Below are 27,290 nucleotides of genomic sequence, written 5' to 3' on the forward strand. Positions count from 1 at the left end.
TTTCTTTTTTTATTTCAATTCAGTCCTTTGCCCCGCTCGCAGTTTTGCTCTCGCATTTAAATATTCCGGATTGACGTACTGTTTATCGTCATCGTTATTTTCCTGGTTTTGAAGGCGGGCTTGTGCATGCTTTTGAGCTCGTTCCATTATCACACGATTGAGTTCACTTTTAAGGCCGTAGGTGGGTGAGGGAGGCTGCTGTTCCATATTATGCTGTTGCCGTTTTTCATAGGCACGTTGCAGCTCTGTTTTTTGATTTAGAACACTGATGCCCCTGTGAAAAACAAAGGAAGAGGAAATAGGAAATCAATTAACAATGTTATGAAAAATTACAACATTTAAAACAACAGAAAAATATGCTTCCAAAAATCTAGTCCTATTATGCCTTAGAAAAATATTCTCAAAAAATCCACGACTAGAAAAATATTCTTCTATAATCCTCAAAAATCTTCTTTAAAAAATCCGAAAAAATATTCTTTTAAGAATCCTTGCATAGAAAAATATTCTTAAAAAATCCATTAAAATATTAGAAACATGTTCTTTAAAAAATGGACGCATAGAAAAATATTCTTCAGAAAATGCAGAAAAATATTAGAAAATTAGAAAAAATATTCGTCAAAAAACCAAAAAAATATTAGAAAAATATTCTTTCAAAAATCCAGCAAAATATTCTTTAAAACTCCGGAGAAAAATTCATTAAAAATCGACGCCTTAAAAATATTGTTCAAAAAATCCAGAAAAATTTTCTTCATAAAATCCGGAAAAATATTCTACGAAAATACCTAGATCTTCTTCAAAACTCCAGAAAAGTATTCTACGAAAATACCTAGATCTTCTTCAAAAATCCGGAAAAATATTCTACGAAAATACCTAGATCTTTTTCAAAAATCCGGAAAAATATTCTACAAAAAATCCACGCCTAGATCTTCTTCAAAATATCCAAAAAATATTATAAACATATTTTTCAAAAAATGCTGCAAAATATTCTTTAAAGAATCCACGCCTAGAAAAATATTATTCAAATAATCCAGAAAAATATTATAAAAAGATTCTTCCGAAAATCCGGAAAAATATGCTTTAATAAATCCACGCCTAGAAAAATATTTGAAAAGTATGCTTAAAAAATCCGAAAAAATATTCTTTAAAGAATCCCGGCACAGAAATATAATTTTTCAAAAAATGCAGAAAAATATTAGAAAAACGTTCTTCAAAAAATCCAAAAAATGTTATAAAAATATTCTTTAAAAAATCCGGAAAATATTATTTAAAGAATCCCTGCATAGACAAATATTCTTCAAAAATTCCACAAAAAATATATTCTTTAAAGAATCTTTTCATAGAAAAATATACTTGAAAAACCAATAACAATAACTTAAAAAGAATCCCTGCATAGAAAAATATGCTTCAAAAATCAAGAAAAATATTATAAAAATATTTTTTAAAAAATACACACATAGAAAAATATTATTCAAAAAATCCGGAAAAATATATTCTTTAAAGAATCCCTGCATAGAAAAATATTCTTCAAAAATCCAGAAAAATATTATAAAAATATTCTTTAAAAAATCCACGCATACAAAAATATTCTTCAAAAATTCCAGAAAAATATTAGAAAAATATCCTTCAAAAAACTGGACATTTTTCGTTAAAGAATCCCTGCATAGAAAAATATTCTTCAAAAAATCCAGAAAAATACGTTCTTCAAAAAATCAAAAAAATCTTATAAAAATATTCTTTAAAAAATCCGGAAAATATTATTTAAAGAATCCCTGCATAGAAAAATTTTCTTCAAAAAATCCACAAAAAATATATTCTTTAAAGAATCTTTGCATAGAAAAATATTCTTCAAAAATAATTTAAAAATATTCTTTTAAAAATCCAGAAAAATATATTCTTTAAAGAATCCCTGCATAGTAAAATATTCTTCAAAAATTCCAGAAAAATATCCTTCAAAAAATCCGAAAATATATTCATTAATGAATCCCTGCATAGAAAAATATTCTTCAAAAAATCCAGAAAAATATTAGAAAAACAAACTTCAAAAAATCCAGAAAAATCTTATAAAAATTTTCTTTAAAAACATCACGCCTAGAAAATCATTCTTCAAAACCTTCAGAAAAATAATACAAAAATATTATTAAAAAAAAAAAAAAATACGGAAAATAATCTTTAAAGAATCCCGGCATAGAAAAATTTTTTTCAAAAAATCCAGAAAAATATTATAAAAATATTATTTAAACAAGTAAAAAAGTATCAGTCGGCTTTGCCGACAGAGATATACCCTCAGCCTGTGACAAATGTTGATTAGGATTAAAGTTCAAAATTTTTGCGGAAAATGTACTTAAAGGAATGGACCGACATAGACCATGGGGGTGCCATAGGGGGTTTTTACACCCTTCGGGCTGTTTTCTCAAGAAGTGTGGACTTGCCCCTGAAACAACTTTTACCATCGTAATTGAGGCAGCGAATGTAAGTTGCTTCAACAAAAATCAAAGTGATTCAATAGCAGGTCTTAAACTGAACTTATCTAAAATTTTGTGTGGGAGTGGGTACGGGGTGGAGAGGACAAATATAGTCCATATTCGAACCTGATCTATATCTGGTAGATATTATGAGAATGTGCAAAGTATGGACCAAATCGGTCACTCCCATCAAGAGTTATCGTGCGCACAATTTTTCCGAATATTTTTGAACTTTTGTGGGGTAGGTACCTGAAGGAGTGGATCGATATGGCTTATCTACAAACTTAAACTAAGTTTGTAAACACTATTACGAAGGTTAAATTTTGGCCGGAATCGGCATTTCCGTTCGAGAATTATATTGCGCTTCCACCCATAAACATGGTGTCATAGGGTTTGTTTTTCAACTTTCAGGCTATTTTTTCAGGAAGTATGGACTTGCCCCTGAGGAAACTTGTTACAACAAAAACCAAGGCGATTCGAGAGCAGGTCCTAAACTGAACTTTTCCAAAATTTGGTGTGGGAGGTACTCGAAGGAGTTTACCGATTGAGTCCATATTGGAACCTCATCTAAGTTTGGTAGAAATTTCATAATGTGCAAAGTATGGACCAAATCGGTTACTCCCTTCAAGAGTTATCGTGCGCACAAGTTTTGCGACAATTTTTGAACATTTGTGGGGGAGGTACCTGAAGGAGTGGACCGATATAATCCATCTTTGAACTTGAACTAAGTTTGGCAAAATATTACGAAAGCCAAATTTTGGACCGAATCCGCCGATCCGTTCGAGAGTTATCTTGCGCTCCAACCACTACACACGGTGTCATAGGGTTTTTTGTAACTTTCAGGCTATTTTCTCCGGGAGTATGGACTTGCCCCTAATGAAACTTACAGCGTCGTATAGAGGACAACGAATACAACTTGCGTAAACAAAAATCAAAGCGATTCGAGACCAGGTCCTAAACTGAACTTTTCCGAAATTTTGTGTGGGAGGTACCCGAAGGAGTGGACCGATTGAGTCCATATTGGAACCTCATCTAAGTTTGGTAGAAAGTACACGATGTGCAAAGTATGGACCAAATCGGTTATTCCCTACAAGAGTTATCGTGCGCACAAGTTTTGCGACAATTTTTGAACATTTGTGGGGGAGGTACCTGAAGGAGTGGACCTATATGGCCCATCTTCGAACTTAAATCGAATCTGGACAAAATATTTCGATACCCAAAATTTGAACCGAATCGATTGATCCGTTCGAGAGTTATCGTGCGCACCAGCCAGCCAGACAGACGGACAGACAGACAGACAGACGGACGGACATTGCTAGATCTACTCAAAATTGTCTGAAACGGATATCGTACAAGCATACTTGGGGTCTAAAACCATTATTTCGATGAGGCACATTTTTGGTCGTATCAAAGTGTAAATACCCTCTTTAGCCTAAAGGCTGAGGGTATAAAAATCCGGAAAATAATCTTTAAAGAATCCCTGCACGAATTCCTACTTAGAAAAATATGCTTCAAAAACCAAGACAAATATTATAAAAATATTCTTTAAAAAAACCACGCATAGAAAAATATTCTTCAAAAAATCCGGAAAAATATATTCCTTAAAGAATCCCTGCATAGCAAAATATTCTTCAAAAATCCAGAAAAATATAAAAATATTCTTTAAAAAAACCACGCATAGAAAAATATTCTTCAAAAAATCCGGAAAAATATATTCCTTAAAGAATCCCTGCATAGAAAAATATTCTTCAAAAATCCAGAAAAATATAAAAATATTCTTTAAAAAATCCACGCATAGAAAAATGATTTTCAAAAATCCAGAAATATATTATAAATATATTCTTTAAAAAATCCGGAAAATATTCATTAAAGAAACCCAGCATAGAAAAATATTCTTCAAAAAAATGCAGAAAAATATTATAAAAATATTATTTCAAAAATCCGGAAAAATATATTCTTTAAAGAATAAGAAAAATATTCTTCAAAAATCAAGAAAAATATTATAAAAATAGAAAAAAATCCAGAAAAATATTATAAAAATATTCTTCAAAAAATCCTGAAAAATATTCTACCAAAAATCCTTGCCTAGATGAAATTCTTCCAAAAATCCAGAAAAAAATATAAAAATATTCTTTAAAAAATTCATTTTTTTCTTTTAAAAAAAAAATATTCTTTAAAAAATCCACGCCAAGAAAAAATTCAGAAAAAAATATAAAAATATTCTTTAAACAATCCATGCCTAAAAAAACCAGAAAAAAATATAAAAATATTCGTTAAAAAATCCACGGCTAGAAAAAAAAAAATCCAGAGAAAATATAAAAATATTCTTTAAAAAATCCACGGCTAGAAAAAAAATCCAGAAAAAATATAAAAATATTCTTTAAAAAATCCATCCAGAAAAATATTATAAAAATATTCTTTAAAAAATACACTCATAAAACTATTCTTCAAAAAACCCAGAAAAATATTCTTTAACAAATCCGGAAAAATATTCTTTAAAGAATCCCTGCATAGAAAAATATTCTTCAAAAATCCAGAAAAATATTTTTCAAAAATTTTTAAAAAATCGGGAAAATATTCTTTAAAGAATCCCTGCATAAAAAAATATTCTTCAAAAATCCGGAAAAATATTATAAAAATATTTTTTAAAAAATCCACGCATAGGGAAATATTCTTTAAAAAATCTGGAAAAATGTATTCTTTAAAGAGTAAGAAAAATATTCTTCAAAAATCAAGAAAAATATAAAAATATTCTTCAAAAATTCCAAAAAATATTAGAAAAATGTCCTTCAATAAATCCGGAAAAATATTCTTTAAAGAATCCCTGCATAGAAAAATATTCTTCAAAAATTCCAGAAAAATATTAGAAAAACATTCTTCAACAAATCCAGAAAAAATCTTATAAAAATATTCTTTAAAAAATTCACGCCTAGAAAATCATTCTTCAAAACATCCAGAAAAATATTATTTAAAAAATACGGAAAATAATCTTTAAAGAATCCCTGAATAGAAAAAATCCAGAAAAATATTAGAAAAACATTCTTCAAAAAATACGGAAAATATTCTTTAAAAAAATCTACGCATAGAAAAATATTTTTCAAAAAATTCAGAAAAATATTCTTAAAAAAATCCGGAAAAATATTTATTTAAAAGCGACGCCGTAAAAATATTGTTCAAAAAATGTTTTTCATAAAATCCGGGATAATATCCTACAAGAATCCACGCCTAGATTAAATTCTTCAAAAAATCCAGAAAAATGTTATAAACATATTTTTCAAAAAATCCGGAGAAATATTATTTAAAAAATTCACGCCTTTAAAAATATTCTTCAAAAAATCCAGAAAAATATCCTTCAAAAATCCAAGCCCATAGAAATATTCTTCAAAAAATTCAGAAAAATATCCTTCAAAAATCCACGCCCATAGAAATATTCTTCAAAAAATCTATTAAAATATTAGAAAAAAATCCTTCACTATTGGTCTGTTATAGTTTTTCGTCAAAATATGCAGAAAAATATCCTTCTAAAATCCACGCCCACAGAAATATTCTTCAAAAAATCCAGAAAAATATCCTTCAAAATCCACGCCCATAGAAATATTCTTCAAAAAATCCAGAAAAATATCCTTCAAAAATCCACGCCCATAGAAATATTCTTCAAAAAATCCATTAAAATATTAGAAAAAATATCCTTCACTATTGGTCTGTTATTATTCTTCAAAAAAAAAATAATTTTAAAAAATTAAGTTTCAGTGTTTTATTTAGAAATTCACTTAAAACTAAAAAATAATTTGTCGCTTAGCCTCAATAAATATATTATTTCTCATGATGGAATCTCTCAAATAAAACGCTTGCATTTAAATTATGAATGGTGGCAAAATTAAGCGGCAAGCGTTTTATTTGAGAGATTTCATCATGAGAAAGAATATATTTATTGAGGCTAAGCGACAAATTATTTTTTAGTTTTAAGTGAATTTCTAAATAAAACACTGAAACTTAATTTTTTAAAATTATTTTTTATTTTTAACTTTTTAGTAAATATTTTTTTTTGAGCACTGAGAACTGCAAATGCCAAATTACAGTCCATTTGAGCAGAAAATGTAGATTAAAATGCTTGAAATTGGGTGGTACCGTTATATGGAGGCTATATTAAACCTTGACCTACGTCTACAATTTTTAGTAGGGAAGTTCCTGTACCATTGAGAACTCCAAATGCAAAGTTACAGCAAATTCGGGCTAAAAATTAAGACAAAATCGTCAAAATACCAGAAATCGGGTGGTACCGTTATATGGGGGCTATAGGAAAAAATGGACTCATATTGGTTCATGTATTGTCATCTAAATCTGAAAAATGTGCAAAGTTTTAGTTCGATTGGTCAACTGCAACTGTGTTAAAACACCAGACACCCTAAAAACACTGTAAGAATGGACCAATATTAGTTTTGATTTCATATTCATGTATTGTCATCCAAATCTAAAAAGTGTGCAAATTTTAAGTTCGATTGGTCAACTGCAACTGCGTGAAAAATTAGTTACCAGATTTGAAAAGCAAATTAGATAAAACACTGTAAAACAGTGTAAAAATGGACCAATATTGGTTTTGATTTCACACTCATGTATTGTCATCCAAATCTGAAAAGTGTGCAAACTAAGTACGATTGGTCAACTGCAACTGTGGGAAAAATGAGTTACCACATTTGAAAAGCAAAATACGGGAAATCGGGTGGTACCGTTATATGGGGGCTATAGGAAACAATGGACCCATATTGGTTTTGGTTTCATATTCATGTATTGTCATCTAAATCTGAAAAGTGTGCAAAGTTTTAATTCGATTGGTCAACTGCAACCATGTTAAAAATCAGTTACCAGATTTGAAAAGGAGGTCAAGTTAGACACCGTAAAAACATGTAAGAATGGCCCGATATTAGTTTTGATTTCATATTCATGTATTGTCATCCAAATCTAAAAAGTGTGCAAATTTTAAGTTCGATTGGTCAACTGCAACTGCGTGAAAAATTAGTCACCAGATTTGAAAAAGCAAATTAGATAAAACACTGTTAAACAGTGTAAAAATGGACCAATATTGGTTTTGATTTCACACTCATGTATTGTCATCCAAATCTGAAAAGTGTGCAAAGTTTTAGTACGATTGGTAAACTGCAACTGTGTTAAAAATGAGTTACCAGATTTGAACTAAACACACACCAAAGCAAGTTAAATAAAACACTGTAAAAATACACGCATATTGCTTGTTAGGCCTTGAAGAGATATTCCTAAGGGATCCACGCCTATTGTTTGATAGGCCTTGAACAAATATATTGGTCTGTCTGTTAGGCCTTATAAAAATATTCCTAAAAAATCCACGCCTATTGGTCTGTCCGTTAGGCCTTATAAATGTATTCTTGAAAAAGTCCACTCCGATTGCTCTGTTAAGCCTTAGAAAAATATTCTAAAAAATCCACGCCGATTGGCCTGTTATGCCTTAGAAAAATATTCTTGAAAAAATCCACGCCTATTGCTCTGTTAGGCCTTATAAAAATATTCCTAAAAAATCCATGCCTATTGGTCTGTACGAGTAAGGCCTTATAAAAATATTCCTAACAAATCCACGCCTATTGGCCTGTCTGTTAGGCCTTATAAAAATATTCCTAAAAATCCACGCCTATTGGTCTGTCCGTTAGGCCTTATAAATATATTCTTGAAAAAGTCCACTCCGATTGCTCTGTTAAGCCTTAGAAAAATATTCTAAAAAATCCACGCCGATTGGCCTGTTATGCCTTAGAAAAATATTCTTTAAAAAATCCACGTCGATTGGACTGTTACGCTTTTGGGAATAAATTCTTGAAAAAATCAATGCCTATTGGCCTGTTGTCCCTTTTGGAAAAATTCACACCTATTTTTCTGTTATGCTTTTGGGCAAATATTGTTAAAAAATCCACGTCGATTGGACTGTTACGCTTTTGGGAATAAATTCTTGAAAAAATCAACGCCTAATGGTTTATTAGACCTTAGAAAAATATTCTTAAAAAATGTAGGCTTAAAATTTCTTTAAAAACTTTACGCCTTTTGAACAGCTTATCTTTCAAATAGTGTTCCTATAGAATTTCACCAGTCATTGAAAATAATTTATTCTAAAATTTTTCTACTCACATTTTTGTATTGAATTTTAATTCTCGATGCAGTTGTTTACGATCCGTTGATGTTAGACAGGGATTTATGATTTTCTTTGGTAATATCAGGCCATTGGCATCTGTTTGTACTCCCGGTGGTGGAGGTGGTGGTGGCGTTGGCATCATCATTGTTGCTAATTTCTCTTTAATATCACAACCGTTTCCAAGCTCGTCAACTTTGATTCTGCTATAATTCTTAAAATCTCCGCTTGCTAAACCGACGTCGACAATATCTATTGCCGCCGAAGATGATGTTGATGCCGATGATGATGCTGATGTCTGCTGTTCACAATCTGCAAAAAAAGAACAGACCGACAAAAAATGATCAGTAAAAATGCCCGCCACAACAATAGATTCTTAACAGTCAGTCAGACACAAAAGGGGAATATTATCAGAATTGAAAATATATTTACAAAACAAATTTAACGATAAATGAATTTAAAAAAAGAAAACAAAACTAAAACTAAAACATATAAATCATATAATTATAACAAAAAACGGGGATAGCCCGGGTAATTTATGGCAAATGTTATGTGTTGTTGTATTCCCCCCAAAAGACAAAACTGTAAAAAAAGTCGTCTTTAAAAGAAGTATAGATCTCTGGCTGTTGATCTGCCTTCATTGGCTAAAATTAGTTAAGATGAATGTTTTCAATGCCAATGATGACAGATGTTGTTGCTTTCATTTCTATTCAATAACGGAAAATTTTAAAAAGAATTTCAAAACAAGTATGTGAAATCATTTATTATAACCATAATGACATTTACTAAAGTATCAACATTTGTTGCGTAAATGAATGGTTCAATGATTTATGCACTTGTCTTCCATTGTGAATGCTATTAAATAATACGTTGAAACCCTCATCATTAATTGAATTGAAAATATTGACAATAGCAGTAAATATAAATGATTTAGTAAAGGTAATCTGACTCTATAAATAAATTAAACTTGGGGATTGCACGTGAGCAAAATTCTTTGGAATGTACGGCTCACAAACAGAACACAAAATAAAGTAATGCAAAAGAGGCAAATAGGATGTTGAACCTTGGTTTCCATAAGCATCAATCTGAGTATCTTAATTGTGTTCAAGGATGGGTCAAGATAAATCGGCTGAAGAACAATAAGGCAGCAGGACCTGACGGGTTGCCTGCCGAATTGTTCAAGAAGTGTGGCGAGATACTGATAAGAAGTATGCATCAGTTGATTTGCAACATTTCGCCGGACGAATACGTACCCAACGATTAAAACCTTAGTCTGATATGTCCCGTGCACAAGAAAGGAGAGAACGGTTTGTGCTAACTACAGATGTCTATGTCTCCTGTCCATCGCATATAAAGTGTTGTGGGGTGTATTATGTGAACCTACGGTCAATGGAGAATAATTGGGTCAAGCCAATGCTTGGAAAATCTACAGTAGATCCTGAGAAACAGATCGACACATAGCACATATTCGTCGACTATAAAGCCGCCTTCTACAGCCCAATGAGTTCAAAGGTGTTCTAAACAAATCTAAGCTTTGACAAAATATTACAATGACGAAATTTTGAACCGAATCGGTTGATCCTTTCGAAAGTTATCCTGCGCTCCAGACATACGGACGTATATTGCTAAATAGGCTCCAAATTGTCTCTAACGGATTTTGTTCAAAGATAATTGGGGTTTAAAACCATTATTTCGATGAGGTACACTTTGGTAATATGACCAGCCTGAAGGCTCGTGTTATAAAAATCTGCTTTGTGGTAATTTTTGCTATTTTAATGCCTAGTTTGATTGGACTAAAATAAAAAGAACATTGATAGATGTTCAGCTCACCGATTTTTACTTTTTCTCTCAAGTTTTGATACCTTTGGTCTCGTAGTCTTAGCCTACCTGCACTGATAATCGATACGTTTAACTTTGCTTGGTACAGCTCATAAGTATTCATGGTTCAGGTAGTGTCGGTGTTTTGAAGTGTATCAAGTGTTTCGAAGACCGATTTATGTCTCCTGTGGAAAATAGAATCGACCGATTTACCGGTCTCGCAACAGCAAAGAAATTTTGATCGGTTTGATATGTGTAGACTAAAATCCGAGAAAAAAATTAAAAGGGGAAATTTGATCTTGACTAGTTTGGCCTTGAAGGAGAGTTTGAGTGGATTTTATGTATTCACAATTATTATTCTTTAAGACGAGAGCTACAACTTTTCCTCTACGAGTAAACCCAAATTCTTAGCGGTTTAGAAGATATGTGCCTTACAAAATGATCCCTTTTGACATCAATGCCTCAGGTCTTTGGGGGCCCATAACCGCGAAAGTTGAAGTGATAGGGAAAAACGCCGGGACACGTATTTTCTTATTTGGTCTTCTATCACGCTGCGGCCTTAGAATAGGTTAATAAACCATGACTCAAAAAATTACACACATGTTACCGACCTATTGCCCTCATCTATGCGAGGTGGAAGCTGTTCGAACGATTAATTTCAAGCCGAAATTATCAAGTATTGGCTCGAACCACATAACACATGGCTTCGACGCGATGTAAAAAAGGTTCTCGAATCAGATTTATCTAAAATCTGCTAGTGACAGATTAAAATCTAGTCTCTCTAGAAACGCCTTAACCAATCCGAGGTAGACGGAAAAGTAAATTTAAAACGGGTAAACAATCATTAAGTTTGACTCCACCATTACATTTTCTGAACCAAAATCAAATAATTCGTTTTCTTTGATGTTCACAATTTCAGGTGGAAATATTTTATGGCCACTTTTACCACAAATGCCTAAATTAGCTTAAAATGTAGCAAAAATCCTCAAAGTACCTAAAATCAGAAGGTACAGTTCTATAGGGGCTGTACCGAAACGTGGGCCGATATTCCATATTCGACCAGCATGTGGAAAAATGCACTGAGAAGCAAAAATATTGTTTTCTACCTCAATTATTGCGGACGCTAGAGACTACTATAGATCGATTCTGAATTTTAACCTGATCAAGAAAATATATATTTTATGGGTATACATTAGGCCGGGGCGATTTGATGAAAATCGAGACTCCCGATTTTGACTTTAAGTTTTTTATCTACGTTTTTTTGACATCTTGGCATATAATAGCCAAACCATTGAGATTTTCGAGCCAACACAAATACAAAAATTGTAGCCAAGTCAGCAATTAAGAACTCTCTAATACATCGCAAAAGCATTGGAACGCTTTTTCAGGCAGTTTTGGTCTTGAAAAGGTGCAAACTTTTCGAAAAATGTAGATAAAAAACTTAAAGTCAAAATCGGGAGGCTCGATTTTCATCGAAGACATATGGTCCAGTAGACTTTTTTGCTCAGTTCAATCCCAGGAATCAGAAACGCGAAGGGCCTATTAAGGTTTTTTCATTCCACACAAATCGCCCCGGCCTAGTATACATACATATGATCATACCATGCTGGAGGTTACAAAGACAATATCAGCCACAACGAGCACGCTCAGAGGACCATAGTGGCTGCGCTATGTTCTCGATAGCCTCACGAATTCCATATTTGAGGTCTTGAATTTACGCTGGGCTTTTGACGTTGACTTCATCTTTCACGTGACCCCAAAGGAAGAAATCGCAAGGGGTTAAATATCAAGATCTCGATGGGAACTTGTGATCATCTATTGGAGAGATAATACGGTCCGGAAACTTTTGCCATCAATCAGCAATGGCTACGGTGCTTGTGTAACGAGTCTTGTTGAAAGTAAAGGTTTTCCAGATCAATACCATTAAACTCCGACAATTAATGAGTTTATTAATCATTCCTCGATAGAGCAACCTATTGACCATAACTGTTGATTTATAGAACGGTACCTTCTGGTTTTCGATAGTATGAAGGTTGTGGCCTTAATATCCCACTCATTGGTGGAGACTTTTTCTATAGAAAAATCCCATCGGTAAAATTTTTTCTACAGAAAAATATCCATGATGAGACTTTTTCTACAGAAACATCTCATTGGTTAGACTTTTTCTATAGAAAAATATCATTGGTGAGACTTTTTCTATAGAAACATGTCATTGGTGAGACTTTTTCTATTGACAAATCTCATTGGTGAAACTTTGTCTATAGAAAAATCTCATTGATGAGACTTTTTCTATAGAAAAATCTTATTGGTGAGACTTCTTCTATAGAAAAATCGCATTGGTGAGACTTTTTCTATAGAAACACTCATTGGTGAGACTTTTTCTATAGAAAAACTCATTGGTGAGACTTTTTCTATAGAAAAACTCATTGGTGAGACTTTTTCTATAGAAAAATCTCATTGGTGAGACTTTTTCTATAGAAAAATCTCATTGGTTAGACTTTTTCTATAGAAAAACTCATTGGTGAGACTTTTTCTATAGAAACACTCATTGGTGAGACTTTTTCTATAGAAAAACTCATTGGTGAGACTTTTTCTATAGAAAAACTCATTGGTGAGACTTTTTCTATAGAAAAATCTCATTGGTGAGACTTTTTCTATAGAAAAATCTCATTGGTGAGACTTTTTCTATAGAAAAATCTCATTGGTGAGACTTTTTCTATAGAAAAATCTCATTGGTGAGACTTTTTCTATAGAAAAATCTCATTGGTGAGAACCTTTCCTATAGAAAAATCTTATTGATGAGACTTTTCTTATTGAAAATGCTCATTGGTGAGACTTTTCTTATTGAAAAATCTCATTGGTGACACTTTTCTATAGAAAAATCTCATTGGTAAGACTTTTTCTATTGAAAAATCTCATTGGTGAGACTTTTTCTATTGAAAAATCTCATTGGTGAGAATTTTTCTATTGAAAAATCTCATTGGTGAGCATTTTTGTATAGAAAAATCTAATTGGCGTGCATTTTTCTACTGAAAAATCTCATTGGTGAGACTTTTTCTATTGAAAAATCTCATTGGTGAGACTTTTTCTATTGAAAAATCTCATTGGCGATCATTTTTCTATAGAAAAATCATATTGGTGAGCATTTTTGTATAGAAAAATCTAATTGGTGAGCATTTTTCTATTGAAAAATATCATTGTTGAGACTTTTTCTATAGAAAAATCTCATTGTTGAGACTTTTCTATAGAATAATCTCATTGGTCAGACTTTTTCTATAGAAAAAGCTCATTGTTGAGACTTTTTCTATAGAAAAATCTCATTGGCGATCATTTTTCTATAGAAAAATCTCATTGGTGAGCATTTTTGTATAGAAAAATATAATTGGTGAGCATTTTTCTATTGAAAAATCTCATTGTTGAGACTTTTTCTATAGAAAAATCTCATTGTTGAGACTTTTCTATAGAATAATCTCATTGGTCAGACTCTTTCTATAGAAAAAGCTCATTGTTGAGACCTTTTCTATAGAAAAATCTCATTGGTGAGACTTTTTCTATAGAAAAAGCTCATTGTTGAGACTTTTTCTATAGAAAAATCTCATTGGCGATCATTTTTCTATAGAAAAATCTCATTGGTGAGCATTTTTGTATAGAAAAATCTAATTGGTGAGCATTTTTCTATTGAAAAATCTCATTGTTGAGACTTTTTCTATAGAAAAATCTCATTGTTGAGACTTTTTCTATAGAAAAATCTCATTGTTGAGACTTCTTCTATAGAAAAATCTCATTGTTGAGACTTTTCTATAGAATAATCTCATTGGTCAGACTCTTTCTATAGAAAAAGCTCATTGTTGAGACCTTTTCTATAGAAAAATCTCATTGATGTGAATTTTTCTACAGAAAAATCTCATTGGCGGGACTTTTTCTATAGAAAAATCTCATTGGCGAGACTTTTTCTATAGAAAAATCTGATTGTTGAAACTTTTTCTATAGAAAAATCTCAATGGTGATACTTTTTATATAGAAAAATCTCATTGGTGAGCCTTTTTTATAGAAAAATCTCATTGGTGAGACTTTTTCTATAGAAAAATCTCATTGGTGAGACTTTTTCTATAGAAAAATCTCATTGGTGAGACTTTTTCTATAGAAAAATCTCATTGGTGAGACTTTTTTTATAGAAAAATCTCATTGGAGTGCATTTTTTGTGAAACATCCTATTGATGTCCATTTTTCTATAGAAAAATCTCATTGGCGAGACTTTTTGTATTTAAAAAATCTCATAGGTTAGACTTTTCTCATTGGTGTGCATTTTTCTATAGAAAAATCTTATTGGTGTGCATTTTTCTATAGAAAAATCTCATTGTGAGACTTTTTCTATAGAAAAGTCTCATTGGTGAACAGTTTTCTATTGCAAAATCTCATTGCTGAGACTTTTTCTATAGAAAAATCTCAATGGTGCGACTTTTTCTATAGAAAAATCTCATTGGTGAGACTTTTTCTATAGATAAATCTCATTGGTGAGACTTTTTCTATAGAAAAATCTCATAGGTGAGATTGTTCTATAGAATAATCTCATTGGCGAGACTTTTTCTATAGAAAAATCTCATTGGTGAGACTTTTTCTATAGAAAAACCTCATTGGTGAGACTTTTTCTATAGAAAAACCTCATTGGTGAGACTTTTTCTATAGAAAAATCTCATTGGTGAGACTTTTTCTACAGGAAAATCTCATTGGTGAGAATTTTTCTATAGAAAAATTTCATTGGTGAGACTTTTTCTATAGAAAAATCTCATTGGTGAGACTTTTTCTATAGAAAAATCTCATTGGTGAGACTTTTTCTATAGAAAAATCTCATTGTTGAGACTTTTTCTATAGAAAAATCTCATTGGTGAGACTTTTTCTATAGAAAAATCTCATTGGTGAGACTTTTTCTATAGAAAAATCTCATTGGTGAGACTTTTTCTATATAAAAATCACATTGGTGAGACTTTTTCTGTAGAAAAATCTCATTAGTGAGATTTTTCCTATAGAAAAGCCTCATTGGTGAGACTTATTCTATAGAAAAATCTCATTGGTAAGACTTTTTCTATTGCAAAATCTCATTGGTGAGACTTTTTCTGTAGAAAAATGTTATTAGTGAGATTTTTCCTATAGAAAAATCTCATTGTTGAGACTTTTTCTATAGAAATATCTCATTGTTGAGACTTTTTCTATAGAAAAATCTCATTGGTGAAACTTTTTCTATAGTTATAGGCTGAGGGTATTTAACTTTCGGCAACGTCGACTGACTCGTTTCAACTTATTTGTATAATTAATGTGCCTAAATTTCTGGAAAACATATTTCAACCAGTAGATTTTCATAAAGCCAATCCATTGTCGATTGAATATTTATTTTCTTTTTGACTTTGGATTTAATTTAACTTGAAGTCATTATTAAAATTAAAAATCAAAAACAAATGAGGTTTTTTTTGTTATTTTTTTTTTTTTTCATTTAATATTTCCATCAGGGATTTACATACAAAATACCCGCATAACAAAAATATTACGTGCCACCCTAATTATATTCCAAAAATCTTCATTTAATTTCATATTGTAACACATTATTATTACAAATTTTCAAAATTACCATAATCACGTGACAAACTCAAGGAAAAAATAATAATCTCTTTTAATAAATGGTATTCAATATAAATTATTGTAAGCGCTTAATCATGATTAAGATTATTGTCGTAATATTACATTGAATGATGCTGTTATTGTTGTAATTGTAATTTGGGTATGATACTGCCATTTCTCGGCATTTTCTTTTGAAAAAAGATTCGTCGTGCAGTTGATTTACGATAATCATCTGGGCTGTTCCCCACTCAGTCTTTTTTTTATTGGCAGGCAGAGTAATGAAACGAAATACCAGCAGCAGTTACAGCATTCAACTGTCAATCATGGATACCATCAGTAAAAGCTTTTAAGAGGAAGGAAGTTATAATTTGTGTTGTTGTTGTTGCTGCAGCAGCATTACTTAATGAAGAAAAATGAAGTGGCAATTGATCGAGAGTTTATACGTCATTGAAATTGTCTATTATTTTTGTAGGATCAATGGGTTACTGTTCATTTTTGGGAAATTATGACAGGGAAAATTGGTGTTTTTAATGTCATTTGTGAGAATTGGTTGGCGTGACTTTTCCTTAAGAAACATTTAATGACAAGACAAGTGTTGAAAATAGCCACAGAGAAACATAACATGGCATTTTATAAAAGTGAAAATGTCACCAAATTAACTTTCACGCTAGGCCGCCACTAAATTTTCCATTTCTTTTATTAGCATGAAAATACAATAGGCCTCCATAAATTATTTTCTTTCATTACAAATGTAAGGGCAAAGATCTACCATAACGTATACATACCAGCATGTCTGGTGACTTTTGACCCCTTCCCAACAAACAAAGTACTCAAAAAACATGTCTCCTTTTTGTAGTCTTTGTAAATTCAATTAAACCAACAAATTAAGGTTAGTTGAAATAATTTACAAAGAAGCTACAGAAAGAAAACTTCTATGGACTTGTAAATAAAGCCAAAGCTATCCGTGCATCCAAACCAACATCCATCAGAGCATTCAAAACAAGACATTAAATTAGTTTACAAGCAAGTGAATTACTTTACGGTGGTGGTTGGTGGTCTCCATCGTCATCATCACCCAAAAGAGACTTGACCACAACAGTCTGAGTGAAGTTGAATAGCTCCCATCAGAAGTTGTCGGCACAAATTGCGAAAGAATAGTTGTTGTACTCCACAACAACATTTTGTCCATTGATCTTTAGATGCCTCTGTCATGTTGTCGTCGTCGTCGCCTTGTTTATTTCTTGTATTTTTTTTAATAACTTGAAGAATGTTTATTGTGTTACAAGAGAGGTTATTATGTCAATTTTTGTATAGTTGGATAGCTAACTGAATGGTTGGCTGGCTGACTGGCTCACTGACCGACCGGTTGCCAGTGTGACTGACCATTTGAATTCGTCGTCTTTTCTGGTTATTTTACGCTTTTTGATGCTGGACTTTTAATGGTCACAAGACGAAGCAAAAAAAAATAGACACAACAACATTTTCACTAAAAACTTGTCAAACTATGACAACAACAAAAAACTAACTAGTCACTTTCATATCTTTTTGGGGTACGTACAACAAAACAGCAACACTTTTTGTTCTTTCACTTCTTCATTGGCTGGATAGCACTTAAAGACTGTTCCAGTTTAAAGTCTCATCATATCCATTTCCATAAAGAAAATGTTCACCAAAGCAATTTTTTTATAGAAAACGTCTCACCAATGAGATTTTTCTATAGAAAAAGTCTCACCAATAAGATTTTTCTATAGAAAAAGTCTTACCAGTGAGATTTTTCTATAGAAAAAGTCTCAACAATGAGATTTTTCTAAAGAAAATGTCTCACCAATGAGATTTTTCTATAGAAAGTCCCACCAATGAGATGTTTCTATAGCAAAAGTCTCACCAATGCGATTTTTCTATAGAAAAAGTCTCACCAATGAGATTTTTCTATACAAAAAGTCTCACCAATGAAATTTTTTCTATAGAAAAAGTCTCACCGATGAAATTTTTCTATAGAAAAAGTCTCACCAATGAGATTTTTCTATAGAAAAAGTCTCACCAATGAGATTTTTCTATAGAAAAAGTCTCACCAATGAGATTTTTCTATAGAAAAAGTCTCACCAATGAGATTTTTCTATAGAAAAAGTCTCACCAATGAGATTTTTCTATAGAAAAAGTCTCACCAATGAGATTTTTCTATAGAAAAAGTCTCACCAATGAGATTTTTCTATAGAAAAAGTCTCACCAATGAGATTTTTCTATAGAAAAAGTCTCACCAATGACATTTTTCTATTGAAAAAGTCTCACCAATGAGATGTTTCTATAGAAAAAGTCTCACCAATGAGATTTTTTTATAGTAAAAGTCTCACCAATGAGATTTTTTATAGAAAAAGTATCACCAATGAGATTTTTCTATAGAAAAAGTCTCGCCAATGAGATTATTCTATACAAAAAGTCTAACCAATGAGATTTTTCTATAGAAAAAGTCTCACCAATGAGATTTTTCTATGGAAAAAAAGTCTCACCAATAAGATTTTTCTATAGCAAAATTTTCACTAATGAAATTTTTCTATAGAAAAATTTTCACTAATGAGATTTTTCTATAGAAAAAGTCTCACCAATGAGATTTTTTTATAGAAAACGTCTCACCAATATATAAAAAAACCTCTGCAATTAGTTTTGTGTATAGAAGAAAAACAGCAGCAATGAGATTTTTCAATAGAAAAAGTCTCACCAATGAGATTTTTCTATAGAAAAAGTCTCACCAATGAAATTTTTCTATAGAAAAAGTCTACCAATGAGATTTTTCTATAGAAATAGACACACCAATGAGATTTTTCTATAGAAAAAGTCTCACCAATGAGATTTTTTTTATAGAAAAAGTCTCACCAATGAGATTTTTCTATTGAAAAAGTCTCACCAATGAGATTTTTCTATAGAAAAAGTCTCACCAATGAGATTTTTCTATAGAAAAAGTCTCACCAATGAGATTTTTCTATAGAAAAAGTCTCACCAATGAGATTTTTCTATTGAAAAAGTCTCACCAATGAGATTTTTCTATTGAAAAAGTCTCACCAATGAGATTTTTCTACAGAAAAAGTCACACCAATGAGATGTTTCTATAGAAAAAGCCTCACCAATGAGATTTTTCTATAGAAAAAGTCTCACCAATGAGATTTTTCTATAGAAAAAGTCTCACCAATGAGATTTTTCTATAGAAAAAGTCTCACCAATGAGATTTTTCCATAGAAAAAGTCTTACTAATGACATTTTTCAATGGAAAATTCTCACCAATGAGATTTTTCTATAGGAAAAGTCTCACTAACGATATTTTTTAATAGAAAAAGTCTCACCAATGAGAATTTTCTATAGAAAAAGTCTCACCAATGAGATTTTTCCATAGAAAAAGTCTTACTAATGAGATTTTTCAATGGAAAATTCTCACCAATAAGATTTTTCTATAGAAAAAGTCTTACCAATGAGATTTTTCTATAGAAAAAGTCTTACCAATGAGATTTTTCTATAGGAAAAGTCTGACCAATGAGATTTTTCAATAACAAAAGTCTCAGCAATGAGATTTTTCTATAGGAAAAGTCTCACCAATGACATTTTTCTATAGAAAAAGTCTCACCAATGAGATTTTTCTGTGGAAAAAGTCTCACCAATGAGATTTTTCTATAGAAAAAGTCTCATCAATGAAATTTTTCTATAGAAAAAGTCTCACCAATGAGATTTTTCTGTAGAAAAAGTCTCACCAATGAGATTTTTCTATAGAAAAAGTCTCACCAATGAGATTTTTCTTTAGAAAAAGTCTCACCAATGAGCTTTTTCTATAGAAAAATCTCACTAATGAGAATTTCTATAGAAAAAATCTTAACAATGAGATTTTTCTATAGAAAAAGTCTCACCAATTAGATTTTTCCATAGAAAAAGTTGAACCAATGAGATTTTGCTATAGAAAAGGTCTCACCAATGACATTTTTCTATAGAAAAAGTCTCACCAATAGATTTTTTATAGAAAAACCTCAGCAATGAGATTTGTGTATAGAAGAAAAACCACAGCAATGAGATTTGTGTATAGAAAAAGTCTCACCAATCAGATTTTTCTATAGAAAAAGTCTCACCAATCAGAGTTTTCTATAGAAAAAGTCTCACCAATCAGATTTTTCTATAGAAAAAGTCTCACCAATCAGATTTTTCTACAGAAAAAGTCTCACCAATCAGATTTTTCTATAGAAAAAGTCTCACCAATCAGATTTTTCTATAGAAAAAGTCACACCAATGACATTTTTCTATAGAAAAAGTCTCACCAATGACATTTTTCTATAGAAAAAGTCTCACCAATGACATTTTTCTATAGAAAAAGTCTCACCAATGACATTTTTCTATAGAAAAAGTCTCACCAATGACATTTTTCTATAGAAAAAGTCTCACCAATGACATTTTTCTATAGAAAAAGTCTCACCAATGACATTTTTCTATAGAAAAAGTCTCACCAATGACATTTTTCTATAGAAAAAGTCTCACCAATGAGACATTTCTATAGAAAAAGTCAATGATATTTTTCTATAGGAAAATTCTCATCAATAAGATTTCAATGAGGTTTCAGGAAAAAGCTTCACCCATGGTAAAAATCTCACCAATGAGATTTTCTGTGGAAAAACTTTTTCCTAATAAGATTTTTCTATAGAAAAATCTGGTGAGACTTTCTGGCCAATGACATTTTCTATACAAAAGTTTTTCTCTTAAACAGTCCTTAACTAGCTGGTGTTGAAATTATTATTTTGGTCATATTTTCGCATTTTGCTTTCGACTTGTTTTTTTGCAACTTCTTGTGCTTTGTTATTTCAAAATATTCTTTTTTTTTGCAAATAAACTTCATATTTAGTTCTTTCCCAGTTTTTTTGTGTTTTTGTTGTTGTAGCTGTTGTGTTGGCTCTAAATTGTCATATTAACCCAAATTCTTATTTCTATTTACGTTGCTTTTGGCTGGCTTACTTTGCTTTACTCTTAAGTTCTTTTTCTACTTTTGCGTTCTCATCTTCTGCCGCTTTGCTACGAGATAATGGTGATGATGATGACGCCGACTATTAACTGTGGTTTATGTCGTTAACTTATGAAAACGATATGACCAAAGCAAAGCGATAATAACAGCAGCAACAACACACTACTACACGCTAATACCAAGCATCATTTAAATGTTGTAGACTTTAAGACGTCCGTCTGTCGTCGTCATTTAAATTAATGCGGATTGTATCCGTTTTTATTTTATTCAATTCTTGGTTTCTTTAATTTATTTACAGCGTGTTTGTTGCCGGTTTTTGTTTTAAAGAGTTTTGTTTTTTTCTCCGAATGACAACGGCAGTTACAAATTCTGATGAACATTGAAGACCATCATCATCATCTGAAGAGCAGCCAAACGAACGGCTCAAGTAAAATGGCTTAAAATCCGCCAAGCATAAAATTAGGTCAGTTTCTACAGTAAGGGACATTATTGGCGGCAAAGGATTTTATTGTCTGATAAGTTGAAGCGGCAGAGACAAAAGCAAAACGTAACAAACATAACAAGTTAATCTTTAATTTACATAATTGGCTTAATTGTGAAATAATTTAAACGAAATAAAAGAAACCTCACACATGCTGCAATTGGAAAAGTATTGATTTTTTTAAATGGGTTGTATACGTAAGCCAACGAAAAAGATGTCGAACAAATTGTGCAGTTTATTTTCATAAACAGGAGTCATAGCCTCACCTATGAGATTTTTCTATAGAAAAAGTCTCACCAATGAGACATTTCTATAGAAAAAGTCTCACCAATGAGATTTTTCTATAGAAAAAGTCTCACCAATGAGATTTTTCTATAGAAAAAGTCTCACCAATGAGATTTTGCTATAGAAGAAGTCTCACCAATGAGATTTTTCTATAGGAAAAAGTCTCACCAATGAGATTTTTCTATAGGAAAAAGTCTCTCCAATGAGATTTTTCTATAGAAAAATTCTCACCAATGAGATTTTTCTATAGAAAAAGTCTCACCCATGAGATTTTTCTATAGAGAAAGTCTCACTGATGAAACTTTTTCTTTAGAAAGTCTCACCATTGAGATTTTTCTATAAAAAAATTTCACCAATGGGATTTTTCTATAGAAAAAGTCTCACCAATGGGATTTTTTTCTATAGAAAAAGTCTCACCAATGAGATTTTTTCTATAGAAAAAGTCTCACCAATGAGATTTTTTCTATAGAAAAAGTCTCACCAATGAGATTTTTTCTATAGAAAAAGTCTCACCAATGAAATTTTTCTATAGAAAAAGTCTCACCAATGAAATTTTTCTATAGAAAAAGTCTCACCAATGAAACTTTTCTATAGAAAATGTTGTGGCAAAAGTACGATCTAACACAGGACGGAAGCTGGATGTCGAGAAGCTGCAAACACAACAGATAGCACAAGCCTATTCCGCTCAACTGACTCACATGCTGGAAGACGCCAATGCTTGTCCCGATAATGTGGAAGCGCAGTGGCAAAGAATAGCCAGCAAAATCTGTGCTTGGGTACCAAACTACCAGCTTAAAGCATATGGTACGATCAGGAGTGTCGAAAGGCTACTGAAGAAAAGAACGCGGCATACAGACCAAGCCTGCATTCAGGAGCAACACGAAGTGCGAAAGAAAAATATCGAAAGAAGAGGAGAAGCGTATTTTCAGAAAAAGGGAGACCAAGAAAAACGTGGGCGCGAGAAACTCGAGAAGGAGTCAGAATGAAGTCCGAAAATTGTACCATAGTGTAAAACACCAGACTGAAGGGTATGGTGCAGGCACATTCTCCTGCAAAGATCATGAAGGGAATCTGGTAACTGATACAGATAGCGTACTGAGCATCTGGAAGGAGCATTTTATGAAGCTCTTAGTATCAAATATGGGTGGCGATGAAGACGATACACCAGAACCAATCGCAAACGACTACGTTGAATGTCTTTCACCTAGCCAAAGCGAGGTCATGACAGCAATTAATCGGTTGAAAAGCAATAAAGCAGCAGGAGCTGATGAGCTGCCCACCGAACTGTTGAAGACCGATGGCGAAGTGCTGATAAGGAGTATGCTTCAGTTAATTACCGAAATTTGGCAGGAAGAAAGCATACCCAACGACTGGAACCTCAGCCTCCTATGTCCCGTACACAATAAAGGAGACAAGACGGTGTGTACAAACTACTACAGAGGCATAAGTCTGTTCCCAATCGCATACAAAGTGCTGTCGAGTGTACTGTGTGAACCTTTAAAACCCATGGTCAATAACATAAACACTGCGCCAAATACTGGCGAAGACCCACGAAAGACAGATCGACACATACCACCTCTTCGTAGACTATAAAGCCACCTTCGACAGCCCAATTCGACCAAAGGTGTTCCAAGCCATGTTTGAGTTTGGTATCCCTGCGAAACTTATACGATTGATTATGCAGGATGACATTGTCTAATACAAGATCAGCTGTTGAAGTAGGAAAGAACATCTCGGAAATAAAACGAGGTTTCAGACAAGTTGACAGTCTATCGTGTGACTTATTTAACATTCTATTGGAAAAGGTCATACGAGAAGCGAATGTATATACCGATAGAGATAAAAATAGCACTCTGTACAATAAGGATATAATGTTACTGGCCTACGCAGACGATATTGATATAATAGGTCGATGGAAAAAGAGTCTACCAAAGTGGATCTAGCAATAAACGGTGATGAGACCAAATTTATGATATCAGCACGCTAGGTGTCCAGTAGACTCGGGCCAATTGTTGATGTTCAGAATTACAATTTTGAGATAGTAAATGACTTTATCTACCTCGGCACAGCCATAAATAAAGCTAACAACATCAGCTATGAAATAAAGAGAAGAATAATATTGGCCAACGGATGCTATTTTGGGTTAAGTAAACAGTTCAAAAGCAAAACCACCCCTCGTCAGACCACACTTACACTCTACGAGACGTTGGTACTACCCGTACTTATGTATGGATCTGAAGCATGGGTACTCTCGAAAACAGATGAGGCAGAACTTGGCGTGTTTTTGAGAGAAAAATTCTTTAAAAGATTTATGGACCAATATGCGTTGGCAGGGAAAACCGGCTTCGTATGAACCACGAGCTGTATCGAACTACAACGATTGCGTTGGCTGGACCACGTCAGCAGGATGGATAGTGATGCCCCGCCAGAAAGGCATTTGAATACGAGGTATAAGCCTCAAGGGAAGCCCAAAACTCCGATGGAAAGACCAAGTTGAAGAAGATATCACAAAATTGGAGAAGTAAAGCAAAAGATCGGTGCGTTTGGAAATCTATTTTTAGTTCGGCTTATAGAACAAGACGTTCTGTTTAGTATAAAAGCCATCAAAGTAAGTAAGTAATATTTTATATTTTATCTCAAACCCTTTTTAATTATTCCTCAACAACCTTTTTCTTTATATTGTTATTCGCCACTTTTTTCTAGGCAATCTCTCCCCTTAAATAACAAATTGTCCCTCTGATTTAGAATTAATTGTATTAAAATACCATGAGGAATAATTTCGTTACCCTAATATCATGCTTCACAATTTCAGTCTTCCTAAATAATATATCTTACGCCATTTGTTTTAATTTCTCTGTTTATTTTCCCCTGAAATATTGATTTATTTCAAATCGATTTTTCTCTTTATTGTCCTTCAAATGTAAAAGAAAATACCCTTGGAAAAATGCAGATGACATTTGACCTTTACATCCATCAGCATCTGCATGTGGCAAGGTCGGCTTTACAAAGTTGGCACATGTTCCGAAATGAGCCATTATTCTTCTACCATGAGTGATGAATGATTGAACAATTTCACAATAGAACACAACAAACATTCAATCAACACTACGAGGTATGGCATTTAAATACAACTCACTTTCAAACATTTTGATGCGACTCCGTATATCCGTTGAAATGGCTGGACGATTCGTCATAATTCTTTTGTATTTGCAAATGAACTTTAAAACAACACAAATTTAATTGGCAAGAAGCGAAAGCGATTTATTGTTTAAAAGTTTCAAAATCATAAAACCAAAATCAAATGATGCAGAAGAGCACACGCTGTTAACACGTCCGATCAATTACCGACACTAAATTAGATTGCAGCGTTTTCCACTTGTTTTTAATTGAATTTGAAAATGGCTGAGGCTCGATAGAATAGATTTTTCGAAAAAGCGATTTTTTTGTTTTGTTTTTTCTTTTTATGACGAAAAATAAAATCAATTGCAACAATAACACAAACAATTGACCAGCCGGACGCGTGAACAAAACAAAAACAACAAGCCGAACAAAAATGGTCAATAACAAGCAAAACACAAACAACACTAATATGAACAACAATCAGCTGTGTTGCAATTGTTGTGGGTCGTTGGTTTTAGTTTTTGTTGTTGTTTCCACAATTTTGGAAAAACTGGTGTTTTCCGTTTGTTAGATTTTGTTTTTCTTGGCCTTATAAAGATTTGTAATTTTTTCAATTTTCCATTTGTTAAAATAAAAAAATAAAAACCAAAAACACTTAGGCCAGCTCTTAACACAGATTTCAAATTTGTTTGTTTGTTTGAAATTCTAACGTCGTTTATTCACTTTTTTGTAGCTGTAGCTTTGTAAGGGCGATTTTTGCAAAACTATTTTGAAATTTGCCCCCAAAGAAACTCAAGAGCTGTTATTGTTGTCCGGATGCAACAACAACGCCAACAACAACATCACCATAAAAATTCTTATTTTACACGAATAACTGTGAGCCTCCGTGTGGCCAAAATTCCAAGTTACAAATTTTGCACACATCTGCGTATCCGTGTCGTTTCGATTTTTTTTTCTACTCTGAGCCGTATGGAAATACTAACAGCCAGCCTGCCAGCCACTCACTCGACATGACTGTTTGTTCTACTAAGGAATGTCGAAAGTGCAACCAAATAACCAAAAATGTGAATGTGGAAGAATTCAAAAGCTGCCAGAGCGACAACAATACACAACAGCAGCAACACAAAAAGCTGCAGCAATAAACACCACTGCCACCAGCACCAACAACAGCAACACCAACCACCTCATCGGTAAAGTCACGTCCAAATATGTGCATGCCAAGTGGCATGCGCCAGGTATAAAGACAGTGGCTTGCATCTTGGAAAAGTGTGTGGGATGACATCCATCAGAGAAGAGCTTTATCAGATCTTCTGAATACATATAGCAAATCTCTAGGATTTCAACTACCTGTCCCCAATCTATAGAAGACCCTTTGAAGGTAGACATTTAATGTAGGAAGGTGACATTTAGGAGGTCTTCTATAGATAAAATACCTCTGTAAGTCTTTCTATAGGCAGAATATCAGTTAAGACCACAAAAGGTCTTCCTAATACATAATACCTAATGCAGATCTTCTATAGACCTACCCCACAGATTTTAAAAGATATTTAAAAAATCCACTATTCTAAAATCCACTAAAAATATTAAACAAATCACGATCAATAAAAAACGTTAAAAACACGATTATTAAAAAAATATTTAAATTAAATAGTATTAAAAAGTAGTTAAAAGACACGAATGAATATATTTTTTAAAAAATCTATGATTAATATTTTCTTAAAATTCACAATATTACACACTTAATAATATTCCTTTAAAAATATCCACGATATTATGCAATTAATAATATTCCTTAAAAAATCCCCGATATTATACAATTAATATTATTTTTCGTCACACAATTAATAATCCACAATATTTTTTTAAAAAATTCACAATTAATGAGAACAGATTTTTTTTAAATTTTTTTTTTATAAAATTCTTCGATTATTGCAAAAATATTTTTAAAAATTCACGATTATTAAAAAAATATTTTTTTAAATCCACGAGTAATGACAAAAAAAATTCTTAAAATCCACGATTATTGAATTTTTTACATTTTTTTAAACACCCCCGATTATTAAAAAAATATTTTTTATTTATTATTAAAAAAATATTTTTTTAAAAATCAACTATTTAAAAAAAAATATTTTTTAAAAAAATCCACGATTACTGAAAAAAATATTTTTTAAAAAATCCACGATTATTGAAAAAAAAATTGTTAAAAAATTAACGATTATTGAAAAAATATTTTTTAAAAAATTAACGATTATTGAAAAAACTATTTTTGTTCCAAAACTCTAGTAACTTAGTAATAAAAACTCTACGATTTTTTTAAAATTTTTTTCCAGAGGTAGTTATTTTTGCGCTGATCACGGGAATATAACATTTTCTTGG

The 27,290-nt window shown here is 31.9% G+C and overlaps 1 protein-coding gene across 1 annotated transcript; it reads right to left on the minus strand.

Moving 5' to 3' along the window:
• Positions 1-26,024, minus strand: LOC141395094 (protein FAM107B). Its single transcript, XM_073970516.1, has 3 exons — positions 24,931-26,024; positions 8,610-8,922; positions 1-274 (listed from the first exon to the last, which is right to left on the minus strand). Exons 1-3 carry the CDS (start codon positions 24,986-24,988, stop codon positions 10-12), a joined length of 636 nt encoding a protein of 211 aa, XP_073826617.1. The 5' UTR covers positions 24,989-26,024; the 3' UTR covers positions 1-9.
• Between the last annotated feature and the right edge of the window lie 1,266 nt (positions 26,025-27,290).

This window comes from Musca autumnalis, unplaced genomic scaffold, assembly GCF_047663935.1.
Source record: "Musca autumnalis isolate F117 unplaced genomic scaffold, ASM4766393v1 scaffold_2, whole genome shotgun sequence".
In the NCBI taxonomy this organism is placed as follows: Eukaryota; Metazoa; Arthropoda; class Insecta; order Diptera; family Muscidae; genus Musca; species Musca autumnalis.

Bases quoted from the DNA above. Each gene is read 5' to 3' on its own strand.
- LOC141395094 (XM_073970516.1), bottom strand. From the start codon at position 24,988: ATGACGAATCGTCCAGCCATTTCAACGGATATACGGAGTCGCATCAAA. The intron at 8,923-24,930 runs GTGAGTTGTATT...CTTTTTTTGCAG, and splicing joins TCGCATCAAAATGTTTGAAA to ATTGTGAACAGCAGACATCA. The intron at 275-8,609 runs GTGAGTAGAAAA...TGTTTTTCACAG, and splicing joins TTAAAATTCAATACAAAAAT to GGGCATCAGTGTTCTAAATC.